The sequence below is a fragment of the Molothrus ater genome, chromosome 17 (assembly GCF_012460135.2).
Source record: "Molothrus ater isolate BHLD 08-10-18 breed brown headed cowbird chromosome 17, BPBGC_Mater_1.1, whole genome shotgun sequence".
NCBI lineage: Eukaryota > Metazoa > Chordata > Aves > Passeriformes > Icteridae > Molothrus > Molothrus ater.
Window position 1 is genome coordinate 12,368,015 of NC_050494.2, and position 25,441 is coordinate 12,393,455.

Here is a 25,441-nt window from a genome sequence, read left to right on the forward strand (position 1 = left end):
TGCCATCAGGCGAGATCAGGAGAGCATTCCTGGGGAAGGAGGGGAGAGAGGAACAGGACCTTGTGTGGCAATGTCTGGTGTGGGAAAAGCACGTGGGGTCATGATCCAGGAGTGGTGGCAGCTCTGGCACTGCTGGCCTGTGGAGATGGTGGGAGCAGGTGATGCTGGCCAGGGGAGCTCTGCCAGGACGAGTCCCCAGGAGGGGAGCTGGGGTGTGTGTGCAGCCGCTCGGAGGTGGCTCCCATCACTGACGGATCCTTTCTGTTTTTCTTTCAAATGTCTCCAGGCACTGAATGTTTAGGTCGCACCTTTCCAGGTAAACTGGGTAAGTGAAGTATTTCAAGAGTTGCCAAGATCTAATTACGAAGGCTGATTGCATGATTGCAGCTGCTGTACCGTAAACACCCCGGTCACTGCTCCACGCCACGGGTGGGACATTGCTGGCCCCGAGAGCAGCAGGTACCTGCTCCTCTGCTGCACAGGGGGATGCAGTGGTGTCTTCAGAGGCTGACTGTGCAAACCTGCTGTTCTTTGTCTGTCCATACCTGGCTGCACTTTGGGAATCCTGGATGGGATTTTTTTTTTTCTGCTGTTCAATGTAGAAACATGTTCAAAAGCTGAGTGTCATTTTAAGCACCAGTACTCTTTCATTTGCTGCTACTCTGGCAAACTGATGAGCAGTGTTACATTGAGGAAAGAGACTTTCACTCGATTTTATGAAATTAGTTGACATCCTGTACCTTTTTAAGTCATGGGATGTGAGACTTCTGCTGAGTGTGGCCAGGGATGCTCATGTTCAGCGCAGACAAAACCAGGCATTGGAAGCCCTGTTAAACCAGGCTCCTGGATTTGAGCTGAACCTGTTTGCAAAAGAGCCTTTAAAAAGACACTGCTATAATGTTCATGAGTCTGTCTCTCAGTTTAGTATCGAGTTTATGACAGTACCTCAAAACTAAGGTGTCTTTGCTCAATGTGGTGTCCCGAGCCTTCTGGGGAAGAACCAGCTAAATAAATTGTTAACAAGTGGTGAATCAGGGATTTTAATAAATGGCAAATCAATTGCTATAGAGCCTAGAAAGTCAATAGAGCTTATGACCTTGGCTTATAACCACACTCGGATCCTTAACATGCCTATAATGCCTACAAATCATTCATTAGGCTTTTATCAAGCATCAATTAGTAAAAGTCATAATCTAAAATAAGAGAGAAAAAAATTTATTTCAGTTCCTTTATTTCAAGCCTGGTGGCACAATTTGGTTGCACAGCAGGATAGCCCTTGCTTATGCAAAAAAGCTGTGAGACACCACCGGTCCCCCAGCAGCGTTATCGTTATCGTGGTGCAGACATCAGGCAGGGGAACCACGGGAGCCTGAGGCTGGGATCAGCCCCGGAGCTGGGACACTCACACCAGCCCGCAGGGAAACCGCCCTGCAGCGCTCAATGGCTGATTTACATTTATTTTATATTAATGCCTTAAGATCTCCGCAGATCAGGCGGGCAGGGGTAGCTGTGGTGTCCCAGTGCTCTGAGCGGCTGCTCGGGGCGTTTTCGCTCCAGCAAAAGGTGTTTGGCTGTTGCTCCACGGTTGTGAAACTCACACCCGTTTTCTTGTGCTGTGATTTGGGAAAGAGTATGAGTGGGGATGTGCTCGAGCTGTGCTGCTCTTCCTGCTCTCCCTGGTCTTCCCATTTTGTATGTGTGTGCTTGTGCCTCGGGGAGGGAGGCAGAGATGCAAGTGAAAACATGTGGTTTTCTTAGAATATAAATAACAGAAAATTAAGTATAATTTTTGTTTGTTGTAGAGTCATTCCCTGCAGTCTCCAGTTGTTTGCTCCTTTGCTGCACTCCTGTACTCTTTGGTTTTTTTTCATCTTACCAGATGGATGCTGTTTGGAGTGTGCTGCAGGACACTTTAGTGATCTTGCTGCGGGGTTAATTGTGCGCCCAGCGAAGAGCTGTGCTTGCAGACATCAGTGCATGCCCAGGCTTCTGAGAGCCCGGCCTGCCAGACGGGGCTGCCTCTATCAGACGGCTTTTTGCCTCGCCTTTGTTGTCTGGGTCCTTGTCTGCAGCTCCAGCCTGGGCCGGCATTCCCAGACATCGCCACCTCCACCACCCGCATCCTCCCGGGGCGTCCTGGTGCTGCCTGCAGGGCCAGAACCCCAGGGGGAGATGCCCCTGCCCGTCCCAGAGATGCCCCTGCCCATCCCTGTGCCACCTGGGTAAAGCCCTGCACGTGGTGGGTCAGAACAGCAAACCTGGGCAGGGAGCAGCACTGCCTCCCTCAAGGGAGGTTTGGTTTTCACTGAGCTTTTTTTCCTGAGTTTTTAAGGTATTCCACCATCTCCTTGGTAACTCCAGGGTGTCTAGGGTGTGGATGTCAGGCTCTTGGATTCCTCTAAATGACTTGTGGGTCCCTCTTGTGCCTGCTGAGAGGGAGCAGTTTGGCTGGGCTGCAGCCTCTGCCCAGATCTGTGCACTGGGGCATGGTCAGGCACCACTGTGTCCCCTCTGTGGGGAGTGAAAGAAGAGGTGCTGCAGTTTCTGGTGGATTTTGTGTTAGCCCTCCTGCTTCTCACAGAGGGTGGCTTGGAAATGGGTACAGAGGGGGAAGGAGAGAATGTCCTCAACAAATGGCTATTCATCTTATTTAGGAGGAGATGCATTCCTTGAACTCTGTAAAATCAAAGGGCAGGGTGGAGGGTTTACACCAAGCAAAATTCACATAGCTGAACATGTAAGTACATGAAAATCTGTGATTTCTTAAAAGTTTGGGTGAATTCTGGGAGAAGCTGGGTCACGCTCTGCATTCACTGCAATGTGAAAATGCCAATGTGCCCCATTCTTTATTTTATTGTTGTGGGTTTGGATATTTTGTTATATTAGTCTTAAATGCATTTGTTTCCATAGCTGCGCACTGCTGATAAAAATCCCGGTGTGGGATCTCTCAGTCTCCCAGTGCATGTGCACCAAAAATAAATCCCAGGCAGTTGTCAGGAGAGGAGCTGCTGCCGTGGCAGGTGCCAGGCTGTGAGGAAGGTCTGGCTGGGCCCTGCTGAGGCTCCAGGTGTGTGGCATCTTGCCGTGGTGCCACCATCAGTGTCCTGCCGCAGCTCCTGGCTCTGTTGGTGCCTCAGTAGTCCCAGGGAACCTGGAGCACCTGGGGAAGGAGTTGCCAGTGGACTGGTGATGTTTTGCGGATGGGGTAGGAAGCAACAGAGGCAGGGGGAGAAGAAAGTCCTGATCCCTCGCCTTTTTGTTGTGTAAGGTGTGGAAGTGGTGAGGTGTGCTGGTGAAGGATTGGCATCTGGTGGCTACCAGGATACTGAAACTCCTCATGTGCTCTGAATTCATTGTATTCACCATCAGCTGTTTGTAAATCACCTCTCATCAGAAGGAGGTGGGGATTTAATAGCTGCTTAAACGATCTCAGTTGCTGGGTCTGGTTTTGCTTGGTCTCAGGCTGTAACTCCAGAGCTCCAGCCTGGAGCTGGCAGAAGGAGGGGGGATCCCTGCAGTGCCTGAGGGGGCTGCTGGCTGTGCCCAGGGTTGCAGGTTCCTTGTGGAGGGGTGCCATGGGCCAGTGAGTGCCACAGGATGCTGGGCTGGAGCACATTTACCTTTCCTCCAGGAATAGTGAAGCGAAAGGGTTTTGTTTAGCCCAGTGTTCTGATCTGTGGGTTTCCAGGTTTGCCTGTGGCCCCACTCTGTGCTGGGTATGCTCGGGGCAGCTGCTGCTCCTGCTGCCTGTGCTGGCATGGCCAGGGTGTGGGATCCCCCAAAACCTTATCCTGAGGGCACATGGGGGTGGTTGGCCCAGAGTGCTTCCCCTCACTGCTCTGCCAGGGGTGTCCTTAACCACCCCCATCCTCCCGATGCTCTCTCTCCTTTAATGCATCTTTTTAAGTACTGGGTAATAGTGTTTTCTTTCTGGCAGAGACAAACAAGGGCTTTTAATAGGTCTTTTATTTTCTCTTCGTGCAGTTCCCTGGCAGTAACCTGCCATTAGCTCCAGCATTTATTTAGGGTATTTATATTTTTATATGTGGGCACCTCCACACTGGGAAGCCAAGGGGTTTGATCAGGGTCACCCAAGAAATACGTGTTAAAGCTGGGACTTCAGCTTTTTCTGAATGCTGAGCCGACCTCTAGGCTTGGCAGAGAGGAAACATCTTGGTCTGTCCCCTTTTAACTGAGCCAGACAGGGAAAGCAGAAAATCAAGGCTCTGTGGAAGGAAGCATATATTTCATTTTTCCTGCCGGCAGTCCGCGCAGGGCTGGGATCGCAGGATCTGCGCTCAGGAGCGTGAGGATGCTGCGTGCGAAATACCCGGAGGCAAAGGGAGACCCGGGGCTGGAGATGTGACGGGAGCTGGAAGCTGCCCTGCAGACCCTGCAGGCCCTGCGGGCCGTGTGCTGGGGAGGAAGGGCAGGGCAGGGCGGGCTGTGCTGGGCTGTGCTGGGCTGTGCGTGCCCCCTCCCCGGCAGCGGTGCGGGCGCTGCAGCTGGGGCTGCCCCGCAGCGCCTCTGTGCCCGCCTTGTCTGAGCAGCCCCAGTGTGCCGGAGCACAATGCTCCCTTCACTCCCCGGCAGACTGGAGGTCTAGACGCTCTCCCTGCCTTTTGTTGTCAGGGTCACAGGTTAGGGAGCGTTCCCAGCTCCTTTTTCCCTCCGCCGATCAGCGATCGCTGCCCGCATGGAGAGCTGCGCCGGGGCACCCCTCCGGAGGGAGTCACCCCGCTACCCAAACACACTCAGACTTCAAATTATTGTGGCAGCTCCCAGAGAGAAATGTGCTTTTGAAAGGCAGTCGGGATCACCCCCACTCCAGTTCTTGCCGGCACAGATGCTCAGCTGACACCAGCTAAATAGAAACCTTTTAGCTCTTGCCAGTAAGTCTGGAGCAAACTGCCAAAAAGCATCGAGGACCAAGACACAAAACAAAGTCAGGCCTGAGCAAAGTACTTGCAAAGGAAGGATGGAACTGATGTGTTCTGTCTCTTGATCTTTAGCACATGAGGTGCTTCAGTCTCGGGGTTGGTTTTTTTTTTTTTCTAAATACAATGGTGCATTTTAAAGGATTTCAGCTAGAAAGTAAGCAAGTCCCCTAGCAACAAAGGGAAGGTTTTTCCCTTAGTGCGGGCTTTTTTAACATGAAGCATTAGTGAAACTTTCCTTCCCTCTTAAAGACAAGTTTGCCTGAAGGAGACATTTTTAGTGGCTTTTAGACATATTTAGAGATGGAACTTGAACCTGTGATGTTGCCCCTGCCCCAGCCCACCCTGGTCAGCCTTGCCCTGGCCAGGAGGTGCCTCTGGCTGCAGCCCCTTGTCTGGAGAAGGGAGGTGCAGAGGAGGAAATGGTTTGATAAAGAAGTTAGGAACAACTTTTTTCTTCTTCCTGGCAAGAAGACATAACAAAAAAATTGGCAGGTTCATGCTTTTTAATATTGAATTAAAATCTATTAAATAGTCACAGGGAGCCAAAACCTGAAATTGCTGTTAGGCACTGCTCTTGGTGAAGTGAAATGCTTCTGGATCTGGCTCACTTCTGCATTTTGTGTGTGTGTGTTTGTATCATGTGTGAAGAATGAGTCTATGAAGCTCAGATAGAGGTTTTAAATAGAAATAATGCTGGCAGCTCTTTCTCCCTGAATCCAGGGCTATTATGTGTCTGGCTCTTGCCAACATGAATTGCAGAGGAAGTTCATGTGAACTCCCTGGCTGATTTGACAGCTGCACAGCCATGGTGGGTTCAAAGCACAGGCACTGTTGAGCAGAAGTGATGACATTTTTTGGTGTTTCTTCTTTTCAGAGGGTGAGGATGGACCAAGGGAGCCTGTTTCCCACCCCAGTCCTGGCACAGGCAGGGATGGGCACGTTGAGCAATGGTGGCCCAACTTCTTCCCCAAAGCTTTATCTGTCCAGCTGATTTTCCCCTCTCAGGGGGATGTCACTGATTTGTGCTGCCTGGGGGACATGAGGGGGACACAGACCATCCCACCACCAGTGGTGGAGACCACAGAGCCCCCAGACCTTCCCCTGTTGCCCCTGTGGGAATCCTGATGCACCTGTGTGCAGTGGGAGCAGTTTGGGGTTGATTCCTCTGCAAACCCAGAGTCGCAGTGCAGTGAATGGCGCTGCTTGTACGGGGCGTGGGGGGAAATAATGTTAAACTAAACTCTCTGTGAGGGAAGAAAAGCATCCAGCCCCATTCTTTACTGCTCATTTTAGTAATTTCTTCCAGATAACCTACACATCTGTGTCAGTGCAATTAAAGCAGAAATTCTGTCTAATGAACAGTTGTAGCCCTTGGGCTATTGCGGAATGAACAATGAAGTTGGAAACAGTCTTATTAAAATAATAATTAAGAAACAAGGGTTGGGAGACAGAGGGAGGTGCAGATGAGGGGGTGGTGGGATGTCATAGGGTGAGGAGCAGTGAAGAACTGAATCCAGGCTGGTTCTGGACTTCCAGGGGTGACTCCCATCGTGACCCTCCCCTGTAGAAGGGACTGGGCAGTGAGGCTGGAGCCAGGGCTGGGCACAGGGTCATGCCAGGGGCACTTGGTCATGCCATGTCCCAGCAAAGCAGCCTCTCAGGCCAGTCTTGCCCTGGGGTGGAAGCCTTGGCCTGCAGTGGCTGTGGCCTGGCCCTGTCGTGGCAGCGTTTGCCCTCCTGTTCAGCAGATCAGTGATTTTGCCTGTGTATTTTATTTTGAGTTTTTTGGTTCTTCAACAATTGATACAGCTCAGAGAGGAAGGAGAGTGTTTCTTGTGTTAGACAGGATTATATTTTGTTTTGTTTTTTTCTCCAGAAAACCATCCTTTCTCAGTAAAAAAACCAACACTCTGAACACCCACATAGTTTGCTTTAACTTTCTTTTCTTTTTTGCATTCCTGAGGACTGGGACTGAGCAGGCTCAGTTGTGTCAGTGATAGGGACTGGCCAGTTTTTTTCATGTGATACAGTTTATTCTTTTGTTTCTAAGTAAATAAAAACAAAAAATTCCTTTTCAGTGTTGTTAACCCTTGGGGTTATAATACTGTTTCTGCAGGAGTCATCATTTTATGCCAATAAATCAGTTAAAACTTGGAGCTGACTTTTTTAAACTTAATACACTCCTATTTAGAAATGCATGTGCTGCAGAAAGCCACTGACATCTCAGATTAATAAAATAAATTAAAAAAAAAAGGCAAATGCCATAAAAAAGAGGCCAGACAAATCCCACTGGAGTGATACATTGGAATGATTTTAGTGGGATTTATATCTATGAGCTGTGGGGGTTTTGCGGTTTTTTTTCCTTTTGAAATGGTTGTGAACCAGAGTGATTACTTATCATTTTCATTTTAACTCCATCTGACAAATCGTTTTAGATGGAGAAAGCAATACTGCGTCTTTAAATGGCCACTCTGTCAGCGCATCTTGCAGGGCTTTAAATGCCCTTTGTTATCGCAGTCTAGACAGGACGCAGGCGGAATATTTGATATGTTATAAGGCAGAGATGTGACAAGGTTGAATTAATTTACTGGCTTATTTAAAGCTGAATTTCAAAACATTTTTCCTTACAAACTTGGTTTTTTTTTTTTTTCTCTCTCCTATTTTTTTTTTTCCAAGTTCGTGCAGTATGTTTCAACTGTTTAGACTGGGAGAGGAGACATTGGCTTACTGCAGCCTGCAGTACTTTAATTGCCCTTTTTATGACTGTCTAGACATCATGCAGATGCATGTTTGTGGTGAGAAGACATTTCCCCCTCTGGTTATACGATAGTCTGAAACCTTTACATTCCCTATCTCCTTACCCCCTCCGCTCGGAATGCGCTTTACTCCCTCCATGCCTGAAAATCACTTTTTCCCTCAGTTTTATTTTTTTGAAGGACACTTCGGCCCCCGTTTTCCTGCTCTTTTCCCCATGCTGGCGTACGCACGCTTGGCGGGGATGGAGGTGCGAGGAGGGGATGGCTCTCGCTGCTCCGGGGGTGTCCCCGCAGCCCCGTCCCCGCCGTGGGTGCGGGTCCCCGTACAGCGACCACATCGGCGGGGCTTTCAATGGGCGCGGAGTTTTAGTTATGCAAATCGATGCATTAATTAACCCCGTTGCTATAGCTACTGCTTTATTGTTAAATGCAGTGAAAAGGGGACAGGCTGTGTCCATGGATAATCCTCCCGTCGGTGCTGTGCCCTCTCCCGCCCCGCCGAGCGCCCTGCGCCCGGTGCGGGGCAGCTGCCGCCCGCATCCCGCAGCCCGGCGGGCAGGTGGCGGGGCCGGCATGGGCCGGCCGGGGCTCCACCGCCTCCCCCCGAGCCCTTTGTGGGCGCTGACCCGGGGGTCGGCTCCCCGCAGCCCCCCTGCCCCGTGTATCTGGGGATGGGACGGGGGAGCGGGACAATGGGGCGGCAGGAGGGACGCAGATGGGCCGGGATGGGGATGGGGATGCTCGGGGATGGCAGGGATCCCCAGGATGGGGATGGGGATGCTCGGGGATGGCAGGGATCCCCGGGATGGGGATGAGAACGCTCGGGGATGCAGAGCACCCCGGGATGGGGATGGGGATGCTCAGGGGAAGGAGCAGAGCACCCCGGGATGGGGACTGGGTTTCTTGGGGATTGCAGGGAACTCCAGGATGAGGATGTTCAGGAAGGGCAGGTGAGCCCAGCCCTGTTCTTGGCCCCAAACCCCATCTGTGCCTGGCCTTTCTCTTTGTGTGCGCCCTAAAACCTGCACATGCAGAACCCCCCCAATGAAACAGACTTCCCAGCAGATCTGCTGTGGGAGTTAAAACCTTTCTCAGGCTGTTGCTGCAGCTGAGGTGGAAGTAAATTTATTACCTTTAATTTTGTCAGATTTGGGGCGGTTGTACTCACCTCCCCCATTCACTCTGGTGTGTGTGTGTGTATATATATATATATATATATATGTATAAATACAATTTTTTTTTTCACATCTCTGTGAGAGTGTGCACATGCATTCGCTCCCATCTGGTGGTAGCGACCAGTTCAGACCAGTTCAAGAACTGAACTTGAATCCTGCAGTGACCAGACACAGTGTGCCTTGTTTGGGCATTTGCATACATTTTGCATATTTTTTCCCTGCAATGCATAATTTTGCCTGTAACTTAAGATTGTCCTTGTTCCCTGGGAGTAACTTGCCTTGTGAAAGGTCACTCCTCTGGCGAGCTGGAGCTGCAGAGTGGCACAGATGATAACTGGGTGCTTGGGAAGAGGCAGAGCAGGGAGTGTTTCCCGTTTTTTGGCCCTGGACTGTGCTGAGGAAATCCGGTCGCAGTTGCAGCCCTGTCGTGACCTGTGTGGCTTTGGCCAGCTTGCTCAATCTGGGTTTCAACACCCGTCTGCGAGCCAGGGCAGCCCCTGTGGCACTGCTGCCCAGGGCTGCGTGTCCTGGAGCCCCTGGGGGAGCTGCAGCCTCAGGACAGGGGCCCGGCACTATTCCCAAATGTCAAGGGGCTCCTTGGGGATGTGCTGGTTGATAAGGGAGGTGGTGGAGGGAGCCATGCTGGTGTGGAATAGAAATGCTGGAGGAGCACAGGTTGCCCAGCTGCAATTCGGGGTGTTTTGTGGTTTTTCTGCACCTCAGTCGTGTCCCTGAGCAGGGTGCTGGGTGTGAGTTGATGGGTGTCGTGCTTGTGACAGGGAGGCACAGGCACTGCTGCTCTCCTGTCTCACTCGAGGTGCCCCTGCAGGAGCACTGGTCCCACAGGACTCGCTGGGCACCGTGACAGGGGTTGGGTGGCACTGGGGCACCTGGAGCTGCTTTGGGCTCTGACAGGGTCATGGCTGAACACACTGGGAATTGACCAGTGGATGGTTTCCCCAAGAATAAGTAGAAATGGAAACTTTCTAGTGGACAGCCAGGGTGGAGAGACGCCTGGTGAAACGTGGTGTATCCAGCATTTGTTCAGCTGGGAGAGGCTGTGATTGATGCTGATGGCATCCACAAACCCCCATCTGCACAGCCCCGTGCCATCTCCGCTGTGCACTGGGGTGTCGCACACAGAGCAGGACAGCCTGTGCCATCTCCCTGCCCTGCTGCTGCTGCCTTTCTGTGTGCACAGCAAGTGCAGCCTGCTGGGTCCTCGTGACCTGCAGCATCCAAGGCTCCTCGTTGTGCTGGGCTGGGTGACAAACGCATCCCCTATTCCCGGGTGTCCCCGCGGCAGCAGGAGGAGGGAGCAGCTCCGGCACCGCTGGTGATGCGGCGCAGGGGATGCAGCTGAGGGAGGCTGCAGGTGCCCTGTCAGCGTGAGGCAGCTCCCTTGCAGTGGGAGACGGGGCTGGGAGGAAGCTGGAATCAGAAACCCAATCCCTGTAATTGCCATTTGCTTTCTGGAGAGGGGGCAAAGCCCTCCCTGCATGGAGCACTTGCTCTCCTTGGAGCGTCCGCGTCTGGCAATTTGTCTGTCGAAACAGATGTGGGCAGTGACAAACATCTATTTCTATAACTAGAAACAAATTTGGTAATTGCCTCTTTCAACAGGACTTGCTCAAGCAGGAAATGAAATTCCTAAATGGCAGTTAGCAAAAGTATTTATAGCTAAGTTCATAAATGAGATGTGCTTTCCTTTGTCATGAGTTTCTGCTGGGTGGAAGGAAAAAAAAACCCCTCTACAGTAGCAAGCCACATATTGATCAGGAGTGTTTCCAGGGTATACAAAAATACTTATTTATTAATGTGTTTATTTTTACTGGCTGTTAGAAATACCCCTGACAAACAAAACCTGTTTGGTCTTTCAGGGTCGGCTGGTGGGGTTTGATCCGGATATTGTGTGCTGTGTTTTTTCACTCAATATCTGGTAGGGTTTTTTTTCTGGTTCAGGCTATTTATGACTGCAGATGGTAAAATCTTGTTCTTGTATCCCTCTCTCTTGGTGCTCTTATTCAAAGGGTGGGTGATGTTCTGCCCTCCCCTCTGCCCAAACATCATCCAGGCCTGATGCTATTGTGCTTCCTCCTGGGAAGCAGGAGGTGTTTTGGATCTGCTCAGCTTGGTGGGGGCCATGAGCCCTGCTCAACATTTTCTAGTGAGCAAGCAAATTTACCTGTCTTTTAAGTGCAAAATCAAAATGACTTTATTCTTTTAATCCAGTTCAGCTGTTCTCACCCTTGGGAGTAACTTCAAAAGCCGTGTACTCCTTCCAGTCATCTCGGTAGGCTGGGATCAGCCTCACTGTGTGTGAAATACCTCATCTAAAAATCCTGGAAAAGGGGGAGGGTGAGAGGAGTAGGCACTGAAAAGAGAGAAGAGGTTGGCATATGCAAGATTTCAGAGAGCTGGTGTGTCCCAAAGAACCTTGTTAGTTCTCACTGCTCTGAGGGAGCTGTTTCATGTCTCCAGGAGTTTCTCTAAACAAGTGTCCAGCTGACAGGTCTCTGCTCAGAGCCCAAAGCGTCCTGGCTGACAGAACTGCTGACCCCAGCTCTCACATTTGCCATTTCCCTGTAAAAGCTGAGTTCTGCCATGCTGATCCTGCCTCTGTGGCCCTTAGATGTGTGTCCCAGTCCCTGCAGCTGCCACCAAGCTGGGTGATCTTGGCAAGGTCACCTTCTGAAAACAGGCCCAGTGGTGCAGCCAGGACAGTTGCTGTGGTTTTTAAGCACTAAAAAATGTTCTGAAGCCCAAGCAGTCTGATATTTCTGTGACTATTAAGCATGAAATAAGGCTGTTTCCTTTAAAACAAACAAGAATGGGGGTGGGGGGATGAGGCCATCATTTGCCGGTGACTCAGAGGATGTGATGCTTGATTACCTGGGTGACATCTGACAAAAAGAACTATATTAAACACAGTTATGGCCCAAAGCTTGGCACTATGAACAGGAATTCTTGAGGCTCTATCCCCTCTTCTCCAGCAATGTTTTTATTTCAACTGGCTCCTTTTCCGAGTCTCACTTGCTCCCTGCCCTCCTGCCCCATCTCAGCCTGTCCTCACTGGTCTGCACGGTGTCATTTCTGCTCACTGCATCAGAATTGACTGTGCTGAATCCAGAAATGAAGTTTAGCTGTTAACTGTACTGATGGTGCGTGAAGCAGGCCCAAAATGATCCTTCCCAGCTGTCCTGCCTGTTGTAACAGGCCTGATCCTGGTTCCTTTGGTGTTGCTGCAGCTTCAAGGTGCTGCCAGTCAGTGCCAGCAGCAGCACTATCAATATTGAGATCATATTCTGTGTCTTCCCCTGCTCTCTTGTAAACAAACACAGTTGTTGACAATCTGATGGGCCCTTCTATCTGGTTTTATGGGGGTATTAGAAGACAAATGCAGCAGATGCTAATACAAAAATAGTGCAGTAATGACTTTGCCTGCTCTGATTGTTTCTGAGATGACCTAGCAGATGAGCGAGGGTGAGTAATCTGCCATCTGAAGTTCTTTGTTCTTTCATCTCTTCTCTGCTGTCCACAGCCTCTGAAAGGGAGAAGAACACTCTTTAACGAGAGTATGTGTGTGTAAGAATGTGTAAGAGTGTGTGTGAGAGTTTGTAAGAGAGACTGTGTAAGAAAGTGAGTGTGTTAAGAATGTAACTGTGTGTGTGTGTTAAGAGTGTGAGGTTTTTTTTAAACCTTTTTCCTTAGGAGTTATGGCTAGTGCAGCTACATTTCTTCATCTGAGCTATTAGCTCCTGAGTAATTTCACTTTTTCTTGTCACTTCTCACACAATACACAATTCCAGTACATACAGAAATTGTAATTGAAGCTCAGGGATGACTGGTTTGACCTGCAGATGTGTGTTATACCTGGCTGAAAGCACAGGTCATCTTGGCTGGGAGCTTGCCTCTAAGCTGTTCTGTCCACCTGTAAATGATAGCTGGAGTGTCTGGAATGATTGCAGCAAAATACAGGTTTTGGTTTGGGTTTTTTTTTCTCCTTTATACTTGTGGTGGTTTGGAGAGTCTTCTGCAGAGGTATTCTGTGTGGAAGGAAGAGCATTAATAAAGTTTATAGGAAGCATTTTATGAACTGAAATGTAGCTGTAAAAGGCAAGGCAATGCATTTAAAGTGTAACCCAGCCTCGCCTCCCCTACGGCTGTAAGGATGCTCCCAGCATCACCATTGACTCAAATCCCTCTCTGTCCTTGTAAATATATTAATTAATTTGAACCTGTGGGTGCCAGTATTTTGTGGGTGCCAGTATTCTGTTTATAAGGACTCGAGGAAGCTCCCAGATGCACCTTCCTGCAGCATCTCCTGTGGAGCTGTGAGCGTGCTCTGCAGCGTGGCTGGCACCTCAGTGCAGGACCCACAGATAAATCCAGAAATTTGAGACACTCCAGAGCTTCATGGTCTTGGTGACTGGGCAGCAGGGTGGGCAGTGTGACCGTGTTCACAGGGGTCCCAGGATGAGGGAAGAGACGAGGATCTGACTCCGTGTTTCAGAAGGCTGATTTATTATTTTATTATATATATTACATTAGACCTATACTAAAAGAATAGAAGAAAGGATTTCATCAGAAGGCTGGCTAAGAATAGAAAAAGAAAGAATAACTAACAAAGGCTTGTGTCTGGGACAGAGTCCGAGCCAGCTGGACTGTGATTGGCCATTAATTAGAAACAACCACATGAGCCCAATCCCAGCTGCACCTGTTGCATTCCACAGCAGCAGATAACCATTGTTCACATTTTGTTCCTGAGGCCTCTCAGCTTCTCAGGAGGAAAAATCCTGAGGAAAGGATTTTTCATAAAAGATGTCTGTGACAGGGCAGCAAGGGCATGAGCTTCTTATAAATACAGGAGAATGGAGTGCCCAGGCTTTGGAAGCACAGAGTCCCCATCACTCATTCATGCATCTCCATAACCCCCTTGTCCAAGGCCATGCGTGGTTTGAAGTGAGCAGTGAGCGTGAGGAATGGGCCGTGACAAGTGCTCTCCTTGGTCAGGAATAGCCCAATTTGGGGTGCTGAGGGTCTGGGGGAAATGCTGAGTTGCAGAAGGGTTGCGCGCACGGTGCCCGGCTCCCGGAGCTGCCGCGTCTAGACAGAAAACACGGAAAAGCAGGTTGTGTCACTTCAATGTGATGTCTGAACCTGTTAGTTTGAAACGTATTCTGGAATAAAAATTATGCAAAATTAAATTAGTGTGACCTTGCTTTGCATTTGGAGGCGGAATATGCCCATCTTGTAAAGCCTAGTGCATTTATAACACTTCCCTTGGGGAAAATTACAGAGAGAAATGGAATGAGGTCTCTTCTAATTGAAAAGTGACAATGATTAGGAAGCCAAATACAAAATGTGTTGAGTATTTTTTTTCTTGTTTTGTTGTGTGTGTGTTTTTAAGAATACCAGTAGAATTATAAATTATGTGCTTTGCAGTTTGGCTTGTTTTTCATTCCCCAAAGGCTTTTTATTAGCATAGCAGCTGAATTGCACTTGTATAATAGCATATTAACTCAAACTTTGGGTTTTTAATGATCTTTCTTCATTAGTTTGACTGAGCTGCTTGGATAAAAATTTTACTGAGCATATCCAGCTTTCCAGTGTGTTGGGTTTGTTTTCCCTTCTGCAGAAAAGAAGCCCATGAAGACAAGTTAAAACAGAGGGAGAGCTGGCAGAAACTTTGGTGCCTCGAGTGGATATGAGTCTCTTGAAACATGAAAAGCACAAATTGAGGGTGTGTGGGGTTTTTTTTTTTTTGGTTTGGTTTGACTTTTATTTTATTTTTTCCAAAGGCTAGATTGGGCAACCTGAGTGTTCTTGGGATTAAAGCAGGATGAGTTTGCTCCTGGGCATGGTAAGGCTGGGCTGCTCCTTAGAGCCTGGGCTTGGGGTAGGGATGGGGCAGGAGGAGCATCCCTGCTGGAAAGCAGCATCCCCTTTGTTCTGGTAATCATCCTGTGCCTTCCTGTGGCACCTCTCCCTGTGATCCCCAATTGCAGCAGTCCCAGGGCACTGAGGATGGATGAGACACTGGTGTGTTGTCCCAGATGCTGATGGAATTCCCACTCTTTCTTCTTCTTCAGTCTCTGCTGGTTCTATGTCTGTGTGTGCAGGAAGCCTGGTTTAGGTCATTTGTAAGTGACACATCTTGTGTGTTCCTTCCTGGGAAGGAATTTCCTGGGCCAAAACTTCACCTGTGTCACTGAAGCATCAGGACCAATTTAGCAAGGTTTGGTTCATTTAAGGCATCTCTTGTCCTAGGAAAGGAACTTTCCTTTATTACTACTTTGGCCTTGTTTTTCTTTAGAAATATAACCCCTTTTAACAGAAAAGGAAGTTTTCCATCACCAGCTTCATTTATACTTTTTCTTGTGTTTTCTTGCCATGGCCGAAGCACATGCTGCATTTTGAGGCTGAAGTGACTCATCTTCTTAAAAACATTTGGGTTTTTTTTTTTTTCTTAGTTTTTTTCCTTTCCATAATGATTTGTGCAAGAGATGGGCTCTGCAGGCTGGGTGGCTGCTCTGCTGCCCATGGGGAGGGCAGGCACAGGGGCTCTGGGATCTGGTTCTTCATGGGGGAGCACCCAGGGGAGCTGTGGGGTGCCCTGTGCCTGGCTGGGGTGCTGGGGGGATGCTCTCAGTGCTCAGTTACACCCAGGACACGTCTTTGGGATGTGTAGGGACACCCCTGCACAGTGGGGGTGGCATGGGAAGAGTCATTGTGCCTTTTTTCAATGGTTTTGCAGTGTCCCCTTTCCTAGCCCTTTAGGTTTTGGTGCTTTGTGCCTGTGGTCAGTCTGGGTTCTGCTCAGGAGCAGAACCATGAGCTCCTGTTCCAGCCAGTTCCTCCAGCACAGGGCACCAGGGGCAGCTTTTGGGCCCCACAGATGAGCTGTGCTGCTTTGGGGCTGGATCAAATTTATGGGATTTGGTTTTCTTCCATGCTGTTCCTCTCACAGTGGCACTGGGTGACTTGTTGGGGTTGCTGTGAAAGACCCAGAGCTTACCTTTTATTCTAGCTAAAAAGCATTTTTAAGGCAAAACTCCTGTACAATGTTTGGCTTTTAATCCATCTCTTCCCACCCTGTGTGCAACCTTCCAGAGGAGAGGCAGCTGCGTTTTAGGGGTGCTGGAAGGATCTGGGCTCAAAGTCCCTCATCCATCCAGCTCCAAGTTGCCAGATAAGGCTCCTGCTTTCAAGGCATAATTCTGCTTTCTGCAGGCAGTGGGCAGAGCTGGTGGAGCATTTTGGGCAGTGGCAGAAATAGCTGCTGTTTAGCAGAAAGAGCTCCAAGGTAACTGGCAGCGCTCACCACCTGGACTGTTTTCTTGACATTTATTTGCTTTTACTGGCGCTCAAATGCCACCTGTCAGGAGAAAACTTTCCATTAAAAAAAAACCCCAACGAAAAAACCTAATAAATTTGCCTGACTCAGCAGAAGCCACCCCAGCTGGTATGAGTGAGTGGTGCCCTTTGAGGTCTGATGGGCCTTGCTGTGTGTCTGCAGATATATATGTGTGTGTCAGTATAGATTAAATATAGATGGCAGCATCCATGATAGCTTAGAGCACGGCTTTCCCAAACTGGATTTTATAGCTGTCACTGCTGAGAAGCAAACAAGCTGTAAATCCTCAGAATGATTGAATTTTGCTGTCTGGGCCCTCCTTTGTGCTGGGCACTGGAGTTGCTGCTGCCCAGTCCTGGGCACTGCTGGCGTGAAGGGGAATGGGGGGAGTGACTGAGCACTTTGGGAATGGCATGTACTCCCTGGGCACCAAATTCATGGAAATAATGACCCAGCACAATGTTTGCCTCCAGCACTCAATTTTCCTAAGCCTCAGAGAAGTGTGAGGAATTATTTCCTTAGGAAATTTCAGGAGCGACTTCTCTCTGCCTCCTGCCAAGTGTCTGCAGAGTTAACCAGATAGTCTGTTGTTTGCTTGTTCGTGTTTGTTTGGAGGGGTTTTGGCAGTTTTCCTTTCTGCCAGTTCAAGCCACTCAAGCTGCCACCGTCAGCTGGCCGAGCCCTGAGCCGGGGCTGTCTGGAGCTGTGGGATGTGGCCCCTGGCAGAGCATGGCACCCATCTGGCGTCTCACCCAAAGGCAGGAGCTCTGCCCCCCTGCTTCCTGTGGTGGGTGGGCAGCCTTGGGAACGGGGGCTGCCACTGCCTGCTGTGCTGTGCTGTCCCCTGGGCCGCCACTGTCTGACCCCTGGGACAGAGGGGATGTGTGATGTGCAGGGATGGGCCAAGGAGGGCTCAGTCTGGTTCTCCCCGGAGGAAGGAGTAGTGGTGATGGGAAGAGAGCTGCAGAAATTTAGCTTGCTTTTAGCTGAACTGTTTCATTAGGATGAATTTTGTTGGTTCATGGCTCTGCAGCCCCACGAGAGGCACTTGAGGCACTGAGATGCTCCTGGTTTTGTGACACCCAGGAGGTCTTTGGGAAGTCAAATCTGTGCTATAGCCAGGAAATGCTCTGCAGCGTAGTTTGCAAAGATCCCTCCTGGAGACTCTTCTGTGACACTGAAAAAGGGAATGGATGAGGTTTTTGTGGGCTCAGGGCACACAGAGCCCACGTGTGAGAGCTGTGGCAGGAAGGGTGCAGCGCTGTCAGTGTTGTCTCAGCCACTTCAGTTGTTCTTGTGCTCAGTTACCTGCTGCTGTTCCTGATGGCTCAAAATCTGTCTGTTTCTCTTGCAGCGGAGCTGGAGTTTGTACAGATAATCATAATCGTGGTGGTGATGATGGTGATGGTGGTGGTGATCACGTGTCTGCTGAACCACTACAAACTCTCTGCGCGCTCCTTCATCAGCCGGCACAGCCAGGGCAGGCGGCGGGACGAGAACCTCTCCTCAGTAAGTCACACCCCGCTCTTCCAGCCACACGTGCCAGGTCGTGTTTGGCTTTGGCATCATTTGTCTCTGTTATTGGGGGTGGGGGGTATTTTAGGGGTGCCTCTGGCTCTTCAGGGTGCTGTGTGTATGGACAGCCATAGCCTCTGCCTTTGCCCTGAGCTTTGCAATTTGGATTTTACATTAGTGAAGTGACTGCACGAGGCATGTCCTGAAACCACCACCCTCAGCTGCTTGGGGTTCATATGCCTTGGTTTAGCAGTCCCAAACTATCCAGTCCTTTGGCTCCAGTTAATCTCAGGCATCTGTATAAAAACTTCCTGCCTGCCCTGCAGAGAGCAGGAAATCCTCAGTAACTTGCTCCAGTTTTCACCAGTGCTGCTGCCATTACTGCGGTGGAAGGGGCAGAAATCACTTGTCAGCCAGACAAGCAGAGATCTCGCCAAGGGGATGTGTGAGAGGCTCTCTTAACCCAGGCTCCCAGCTTCATAAAAGCCTGAGGAGAAATGTGTGAATTGTACCTCTGACAGGGATTTGAGGGGAAGCCTCACCAGCCTCAAGGCAGATGTTGGTTCATGCAGTTTCCTCAAATGTAGTGGCTCAGAGAGACTTAGAAGGATGTATAGAGAAAAGACATCACATTTTCTTGGAGGTTGAGCATGTACTGTTCACTGGCTTTGTCTTCAGTGCAGGGATGTCTTGTACAGATATTCTCTTTTTTAGCATTCACCCTGAAGGATGTCAGAGCCCTTTAAACAGGGCTCCCTCAAGGTCACTGCTGCATGCCCCCTCCTCTGCAGGCTGCCAGGGCAGGCTGGACACCCTGCTAGTGTTGTGTGCTGCTCTGTGTGGGGCTGTGCTCCCCTGAATCAAATCCATACTTGCTGCAGGAAAAAGATCAAATACAGAGATTGCTGTAGGGTTTTTTTCTTCTATTTTTCCATTTTCTTTCCTCTAATTTTTTGGGTTTTTTTTTTTTGAGAGGGATATCTAAGATCTTGCATTAAGCCAGCCTTCAGTGCAGTTGCAGGCTGCCTAGGGCTGTCCCTCGTAGCTGCTGTTTTTGTCACACCCCACACACAGCAGACAGAGGTCCCTTCTTGGTCCCTTCTTGGCTGCTTTTTGAGGGGGATGCCCCGTGGGAAGGAGAGCTGTGCCAACCCCTGCCCAATTAACCCCCCCTAGTCCTGTGGGCTGTGATCCCAGCTCGGGTCTGTCCCTGCTGCAGTGGGATGGGAGTGCTGGGAATGCCTGATCCCACGGGATGCCTGATCCCACGTTAAACCAGCTGGTGTGAGGGTGGAGATGGCTCAGGCACCTCCCTGCTTTGGGGCTCAGAGCCCAGCTCCCCACACATATCCCAGCTCCACCCGGAAATCTGACGTTCCTCTTACGGTCCCGTGCACCCACTTCCAGCAGCAGCAGGGTGTGGGCATCCGAGCACATGAGTTATTAAAAATAGCAGAAACATTGTTTTCCCATTTTCAGATTCTTTCACTGTATTATCATGTCCAGAATGTTTTACCTGCACAATGCCAAATGTGTCATTTTGCATTTTCAAAGTTCAGCTCAAGCCCTCTTTATTTTAATACAGTAACTTCTGTGTTCTTAAGTGGCCTGCTTTTTATTTTCTTCAAAAAGAGTTCAGAAGGCTAACATAGAAAGAAAAGAGAAAATCACATGGAGATTGACCAAAAATTTCAGATTAAATGAAAAATTGACTCCTTAAAAAACAATTCCTTTTTCCCCTTTATTGTTTTTTTTCTATTTTAAATTTTACCAAGCCAAAATTTCCAGCCATTTTTTTGGCTCAGCTCTGTTACTTATTCAGCCTTCAGACACATCAGTGATTAAATGGCTTTTCAGCAGTGTTTGACCTCTGTGGCTCTGCTTGACCCCAGTGAGCATGTGGAATCTTCCAAACCTTTTTTGGAGCTAAGGAGAGAAATAAGAATATATAATTTTGGGGGATTTTTAAATTTTTCCCCATCTTTATGGTTGTTCCCCATCTCTTGCCCTGTCCATGCTGTGTGTGCAGCACTGGTGGAGTGGGAGCAGAGATTCCCTGTGGTCCCAGCACCCTCCTGATGGGACAGAGATGCCCCTCGTGTGCTAACGAGCGGGAAGCTCGTTACAGGGGGACCCAGCATAATAAACACCTAAAAGGCAGCACCTTTTGTGTCTGTCAGTGGAAAACAGTCTGAAGGAGGGCTGGAGCCTGGCAGGCAGAGGGCCACGCTGGGCTGGATGCTGGTTGATGCATTCCATTAAACTTGCACTGAACTTTTTAAATCCCAAACTTCATTTTGGTGTCGTGACCGCAGACGGGCACTGGAGCTGCATTCGCGCTTTTCATCTGCTGAAATATTAAAGCAGTTCATCCCATGGTCAGGGTGCTGCTGGGTCTGCTGGAGTTGTCCTTTTTTGTTGCTGCAGCTCAAAAATTACAGCTGAAGGAGAAATTAATTTCCCTAAAGGGTTTTTTAATGCGGCTCTCGCTGGCAAGCAGTTTTTGTATTGCTTCATGCGTTTCTCCATCACCGTTCTTGCTGTACTTAAACTCTTGTCTCCTCATGACAAGTACCTTTTATTTCCCAGAACTAAGAATATTTAAGAAATGCTACTGATAACTTTTTTCCTTGTAGAATGGCACTTTCTCTGCACCTTTGTAACAGTGGTATCCCACTCCCCCAAGAAACAGTACTTTGTGTCCCCCAAAATAGAAAATGAGTCTTCCTGAAGGCTCAGAGACTTAATCTGCACCATGCAGCTTTACAGAGAAAATTCTCTGACATCACTAAAACAAGTAGTTCTAAAAAAAGTTGAAGATTGATGTCTAAAAAGACATTTAAAAGTAATTTTAGGTTCTGCAGCAAGTCCTGCAATTCTTGTGGAGGCTTTTACAGCTGTGTTGCTCCCAAGACAGCAGAATCTCACCTTTCATTTCAGAAACCTGTGGCTTTTTAGGCTGTTCATTGTTGAGATGGATTCAAGTCCTAAATATTCTGAAAATCAGAGGTGGGTGAAGAGGGGCTGAGGATCTGCAGTGATGCTGCTCCTGCAGTTTTGCTTTGCTCAGTGGGGCTGTGGAGCCATCCCAGGGCCAAAGGCTAAAAGCAGGGATGTATCCTGTCCCTGAGGCTTTGCCCTCCTCTGACTACTGATTTCCAGCACTTTTAATCTTGCCATGGAGTTTTTAGGGGAGCTGAGCTGCTCCCCAGATGATGGGTTCATGGTAGTGTGTGAGGCAGGGGTTGGTTTTGGGGAGCACTGGGTGCCTGTGGTCATCAGCCATGGGCACAGGAGTCCTGGCAGAGGTGATTAATAATGGCTGCAGAGATCCAGCTCCTACAGAAAATGGGTCTCCTGCCTGCTCCTCCTCTCTCTGCACATCCCATTTTAATGCTGTTTCTGCTACTCTTGCATCCACGTGTTGCCCAGGGCATCATTCCTGGACCTCATCTGTACAAACAGATGAATGGTGTGTGAGCCAGAGCTTTGATTCCAAACACATGGGCAGGGTCTTGGTGAGGCTCTGGGTGCCTGGGCACGTGGGGTAGGGCATGCTTGGGGTGGAGCAGCCCTGCCCATCACCCGCCACAGCGGGATGTCCCAGCTGAGCCTGGCAGGGCTGGGAAGCACCAGGAATCTCAGCAGCCACCCTCGTGAGAGCTGGCTGACATCACTCCCGGGAAAGGGGGGAGCAGATGGGACATTGCCATGGCACTGCCCACTGCCAAGTTAAATATAAAACATCTAGCAGAAGGCAGCGGGGTACTCGCTGCTCAGGAAGTCTGCCACGGGGGCACGGCAAAGTAAACACAATTTTGGGAGTGCTTCCCGCTCCTGCCCACTGCTTTGGTGTCCTTTGGGATGAGGTGACAGGCTGGCAGCGCCTGTGGTGGCACTGGAAATCCTCCCTGGGCCCTTTGGTGTCACAGCCCAGAGTTGGAGGCGAGATTTGTCCTGTGGCACATGCAGTTCCTCTTGGATCTTTTGGCTGCTGGGGGAGTTTGACTGCAGACTCTCCCTGCAGGCAAGAAATCCGTGTAAAATGGACCAGACTAAACAGTCCTTGCCTGTGTAAACAATTGCATGGTGGAGTCCCGAGGTCTGGAATGAAACAGGGTTGTCTTGCTCGGGAAGGGCCATGGGGCTGCAGCTCAGTCAGCACATTGCTCAGCTGTGGCCAGGGAGCCGCTGGCATTGTGGCACTTCACCTCTGCTCCAAGGAGGTGCTCCTGAAACCCCCTTGGAGAATGGGGAAGGCTCTGGGCAGTCTCATTTCCATTTAATCACTGTTTTCCTTGCACTGGCACCAGCCCTGCCTTGAGGTTTGTGTGAAGAGCTCAGCTTCAAAACCCAGAACCTGATGGATTCTCTCTGTACCTGATACCACGTCCTATGCCAAAGGAGAAAGTACATTCCAGCATTGGGGAAAAATGAGAAAACAGGAGGGTGGGAGATATAAAGTGTGATTTCTCTGGAGATTTTAATGTGGTGCTGGTGCTGTGTTTGGGGCAGGTAGAGAAATAGGAGCTCTCATAGGAGGAAGGTGTGTGGTTTCCTCAGACCAGCCTCTCACTGCAACACTTAAAGGAAAAAAAGGGGTTTCTTCTTCCCTTGGCATTTTTTTTTCCACTGGTGCTAAATACTTCTGCCTGTGCCTGGCTTACTAGTGCCAGAACTGGAGATTCACCTGCAAGGAGCTGGGAAGTTCCAAGTTATAATTACAAGCCTTCTGGCTGTTTTCCTCCAGCTCTGCCTGCCAGAGGGATGTTGCTATATGTGAATATTAGCAATATTTAAATATTGCAGTTCCTAAGGCAAAAAGTCTGGGGTGAACTGTGCGTGCTCAGAGTATCACCAGCAGATGGGAGGAACCTTTGTTTGTTTGTTTTGATCATGAATTGTAAACTAGTCTCAGAGTTTGGGGGAAATTGTGGCTTCACCCTGCCTGGGGTTGTTGGCACTGAGGTTTGGATCTCAGGATCAGGGTGATGCTTCCAGTGTAAGAAAGCCTCTATACTTTATTCCCTCAGTCTATTTAAGTCAAGGACCACTTACTCTTTGGGAAAAAATACTCTGAAACCATCCTGTGTTGCTATAGAGTTTTTTTTCTTCTTTTTTTTTTTAGCCAAATCAAAATTAGTCTTAACATTTGGTTATTCACTTATTATCTTTATTTTCCCATGATGTCTGTGGTTGTGAGCATCAGAATGTGGGTGTGAGGGGTTTTTTTTTGGTTTGGTTTTTGTTGTTTTTTTTCTTTTTTGTTTTTTTTTTAATCTTGTCATTATTTCATGGAGCATTTTTTGATGTCTCATGAATCACCCACGGCTCATGGATCACAAATTGAAAAATACTCCTCTGGCATGTTTGAACCAAGGAAAGAGCCGTGCTGGGGGTGTGGGGGTGGCAGGGGGGAAGTCTGCAAATGGGAGAGGGCTGTTTGGTAGTGCTGTTCTCATCATTCATTCTGCAAACCATCCATTAAATGGAGATGGAGGTGCAAGGGGAGGGAAGTTTTGCTCGGAAGGGGTGTTTTCAGTGGCCATGTGGTGACACTGGAGCAGGTACCCGCACGATGCCCAGCACACACGGTTGTGGTTGGAGATGCTGGTTGGAGTTGGTGCTGGAGGGCAGGAACACGCTGGTGGCAGTGTCTTCTCTAGGTGACACCTGGCACAAGCTGTTTGCAGCAGGAGCCTACACCCCGGGCATCACTCACCCACATGGTGCCCAGCACACGTGATCGTAGTTGGAGATGCTGGTTGGAATTGGTGTGGGAGGGCAGGAACACGGTGGTGGCGGTGTCCTCTCGGTGACACCTGCTTGCAGCAGGAGCTTACACCCCTGGCATCGCTCACCCTGGCCTCTCTTCTCCTTTCCCATGCAGGAGGGAAGCCTGTGGCCTTCGGAAAGCACCGTGTCGGGGACCGGCATAACCGAGGTGAGAGCGCCGCTCATCCCACTGTCCCACTGTGCCCCAGCACCTCCCACCTCTCACCCCTTTCCTCTCCTCTCCCGTCCCTTCCAGCAGCAGATCTACACCCCGCGGCCCAGCGAGCGCCTGGCAGTGCCCTCCTTCCTGCAGAGGGACCGCTTCAACCGCTTCCAGCCCACGTACCCGTACCTGCAGCACGAGATCGACCTGCCGCCCACCATCTCGCTGTCGGACGGCGAGGAGCCCCCGCCCTACCAGGGACCCTGCACGCTGCAGCTGCGCGACCCCGAGCAGCAGATGGAGCTCAACAGGGAGTCCGTGCGGGCCCCCCCAAACAGAACCATCTTCGACAGTGACTTGATAGATAACTCCGTGTTCGGGGGGCCGTGCCCCCCCAGCAGTAACTCTGGCATCAGCGCCACCTGCTACGGCAGCAGCGGCAGGATGGAGGGGCCGCCGCCGACCTACAGCGAGGTGATCGGCCACTACCCCGGCTCCACCTTCTACCAGCACCAGCAGAACAACAACGGGATGCCCCCCATCTTGGAGGGCAGCAGACTCCATCCCTCACAGATCAATGGCCTTGAGAGCACAACGACGACGACGACGGCGTGGAACAAAGAGAAAGAGAAACAAAAAGGGCACCCCTTTTAAAAAAAAAAAAAAAAAAAGGAAAAAAAGGAAAAATGAAAAAAAACGGCAAGAAAGTAAATGAAACACTCTGCACTTCTCATTAAAAGAAAAAGGAGAGAGAGAGAGAGTTGAGGAAGATGAGCAAAGAAAAAAAAAAAAGAAGCCCTTCCCCATCTCTCCGTGTATAAATATTTACTTGTTATGTCTGGTCTGAATGCACAAGCCTACCAAGCTTGCAAAAACATTTCTTTATTGAGCTGTGTCTAGACGTTTAAAAAGGAAAAAAAAATACAACTGTAGTCTTTTTTTTTTGTTTGTTTCTAGTTGGGCTGTGTGTGAATGCTTTTTTTTTTTGTTTGATTATTTCACTTATCTTTAAAAACAAAATATTTGCACAAAAACCATTTTGTTTAAAGATCTGCAATATAAATATATAAATATATATTAAAAATAAGAGAAAGTGTATGTGTAAGGAGCAGGAGTATTTTTGTATTAGAAGAGGCCTATTCAAAAAAAAAAAGTTGTTTTCTGAACTAGAAGAAAAATGGCAATTTTTTGAGTGCCAACTCAAAAAGCATGTATTACATTGTAAAAAAACAAAAAACAAAAAAAAAATCAAAAGCAGGGGTTTAGAGTTATTTATATAAATGTTGAAATTTTGCACTATTTTTTAATATAAATATGTCAGTGCTTGTGTTGGTCAAAGCCTCTATCATGTCTACCATGAACCTGTTAAGGGATCTATGTGGAAGTGAAGAACAAAGTAGCTGGAAGGGGAGGAGGATCGCTGGAGTGGAGATGCCAGCCCTGGGAGGAGCGGTGAGCGAGACTGCAGCTTATGCAAATCCTTAATTTCCAGAGTCCCTGCGCGTGGCCGCCGACAGCCACGGCTTTTATACATTCCCTACAAAGCAAGAGGAGTTGGTGTGTGTCTGTCTGTCATCCGGTAGGATTATTGGAGTAACAAGGTAAAATGAAAACTCCCTGCTTCCCGCAGTCAGGAATGACTGAAGCAGGCAAAAATTACTTGATTTTTTTCTTTTTTTTTTTTTTCCTTTTTTTTTTTTTTTTTTTTTTGACAACCTCTAACTTTTTGGAGGGGAGGGTGGTGGGGGTTGAGAATAAAC

At 49.2% G+C, this 25,441-nt stretch overlaps 1 protein-coding gene across 3 annotated transcripts in view; it reads left to right on the forward strand.

Annotated features, from left to right (window-relative positions):
- Positions 1–25,006, forward strand: part of PMEPA1 (prostate transmembrane protein, androgen induced 1) — a 39,712-nt gene extending 14,706 nt beyond the window's left edge. Inside the window, exons 2-5 of one of the 3 annotated variants that reach the window (XM_036395995.2) lie at positions 287–325; positions 17,583–17,737; positions 23,634–23,687; positions 23,775–25,006. In XM_036395995.2, the coding sequence (XP_036251888.1) occupies positions 287–325; positions 17,583–17,737; positions 23,634–23,687; positions 23,775–24,335 (809 nt within the window). In that variant the 3' untranslated portion in view covers positions 24,336–25,006. The remainder of the gene's footprint in view (positions 1–286; positions 326–17,582; positions 17,738–23,633; positions 23,688–23,774) is intronic. The other 2 variants (XM_036395996.2, XM_036395997.2) reach the window with 2 other exon arrangements.
- The last annotated feature ends 435 nt before the right edge of the window (positions 25,007–25,441 follow it).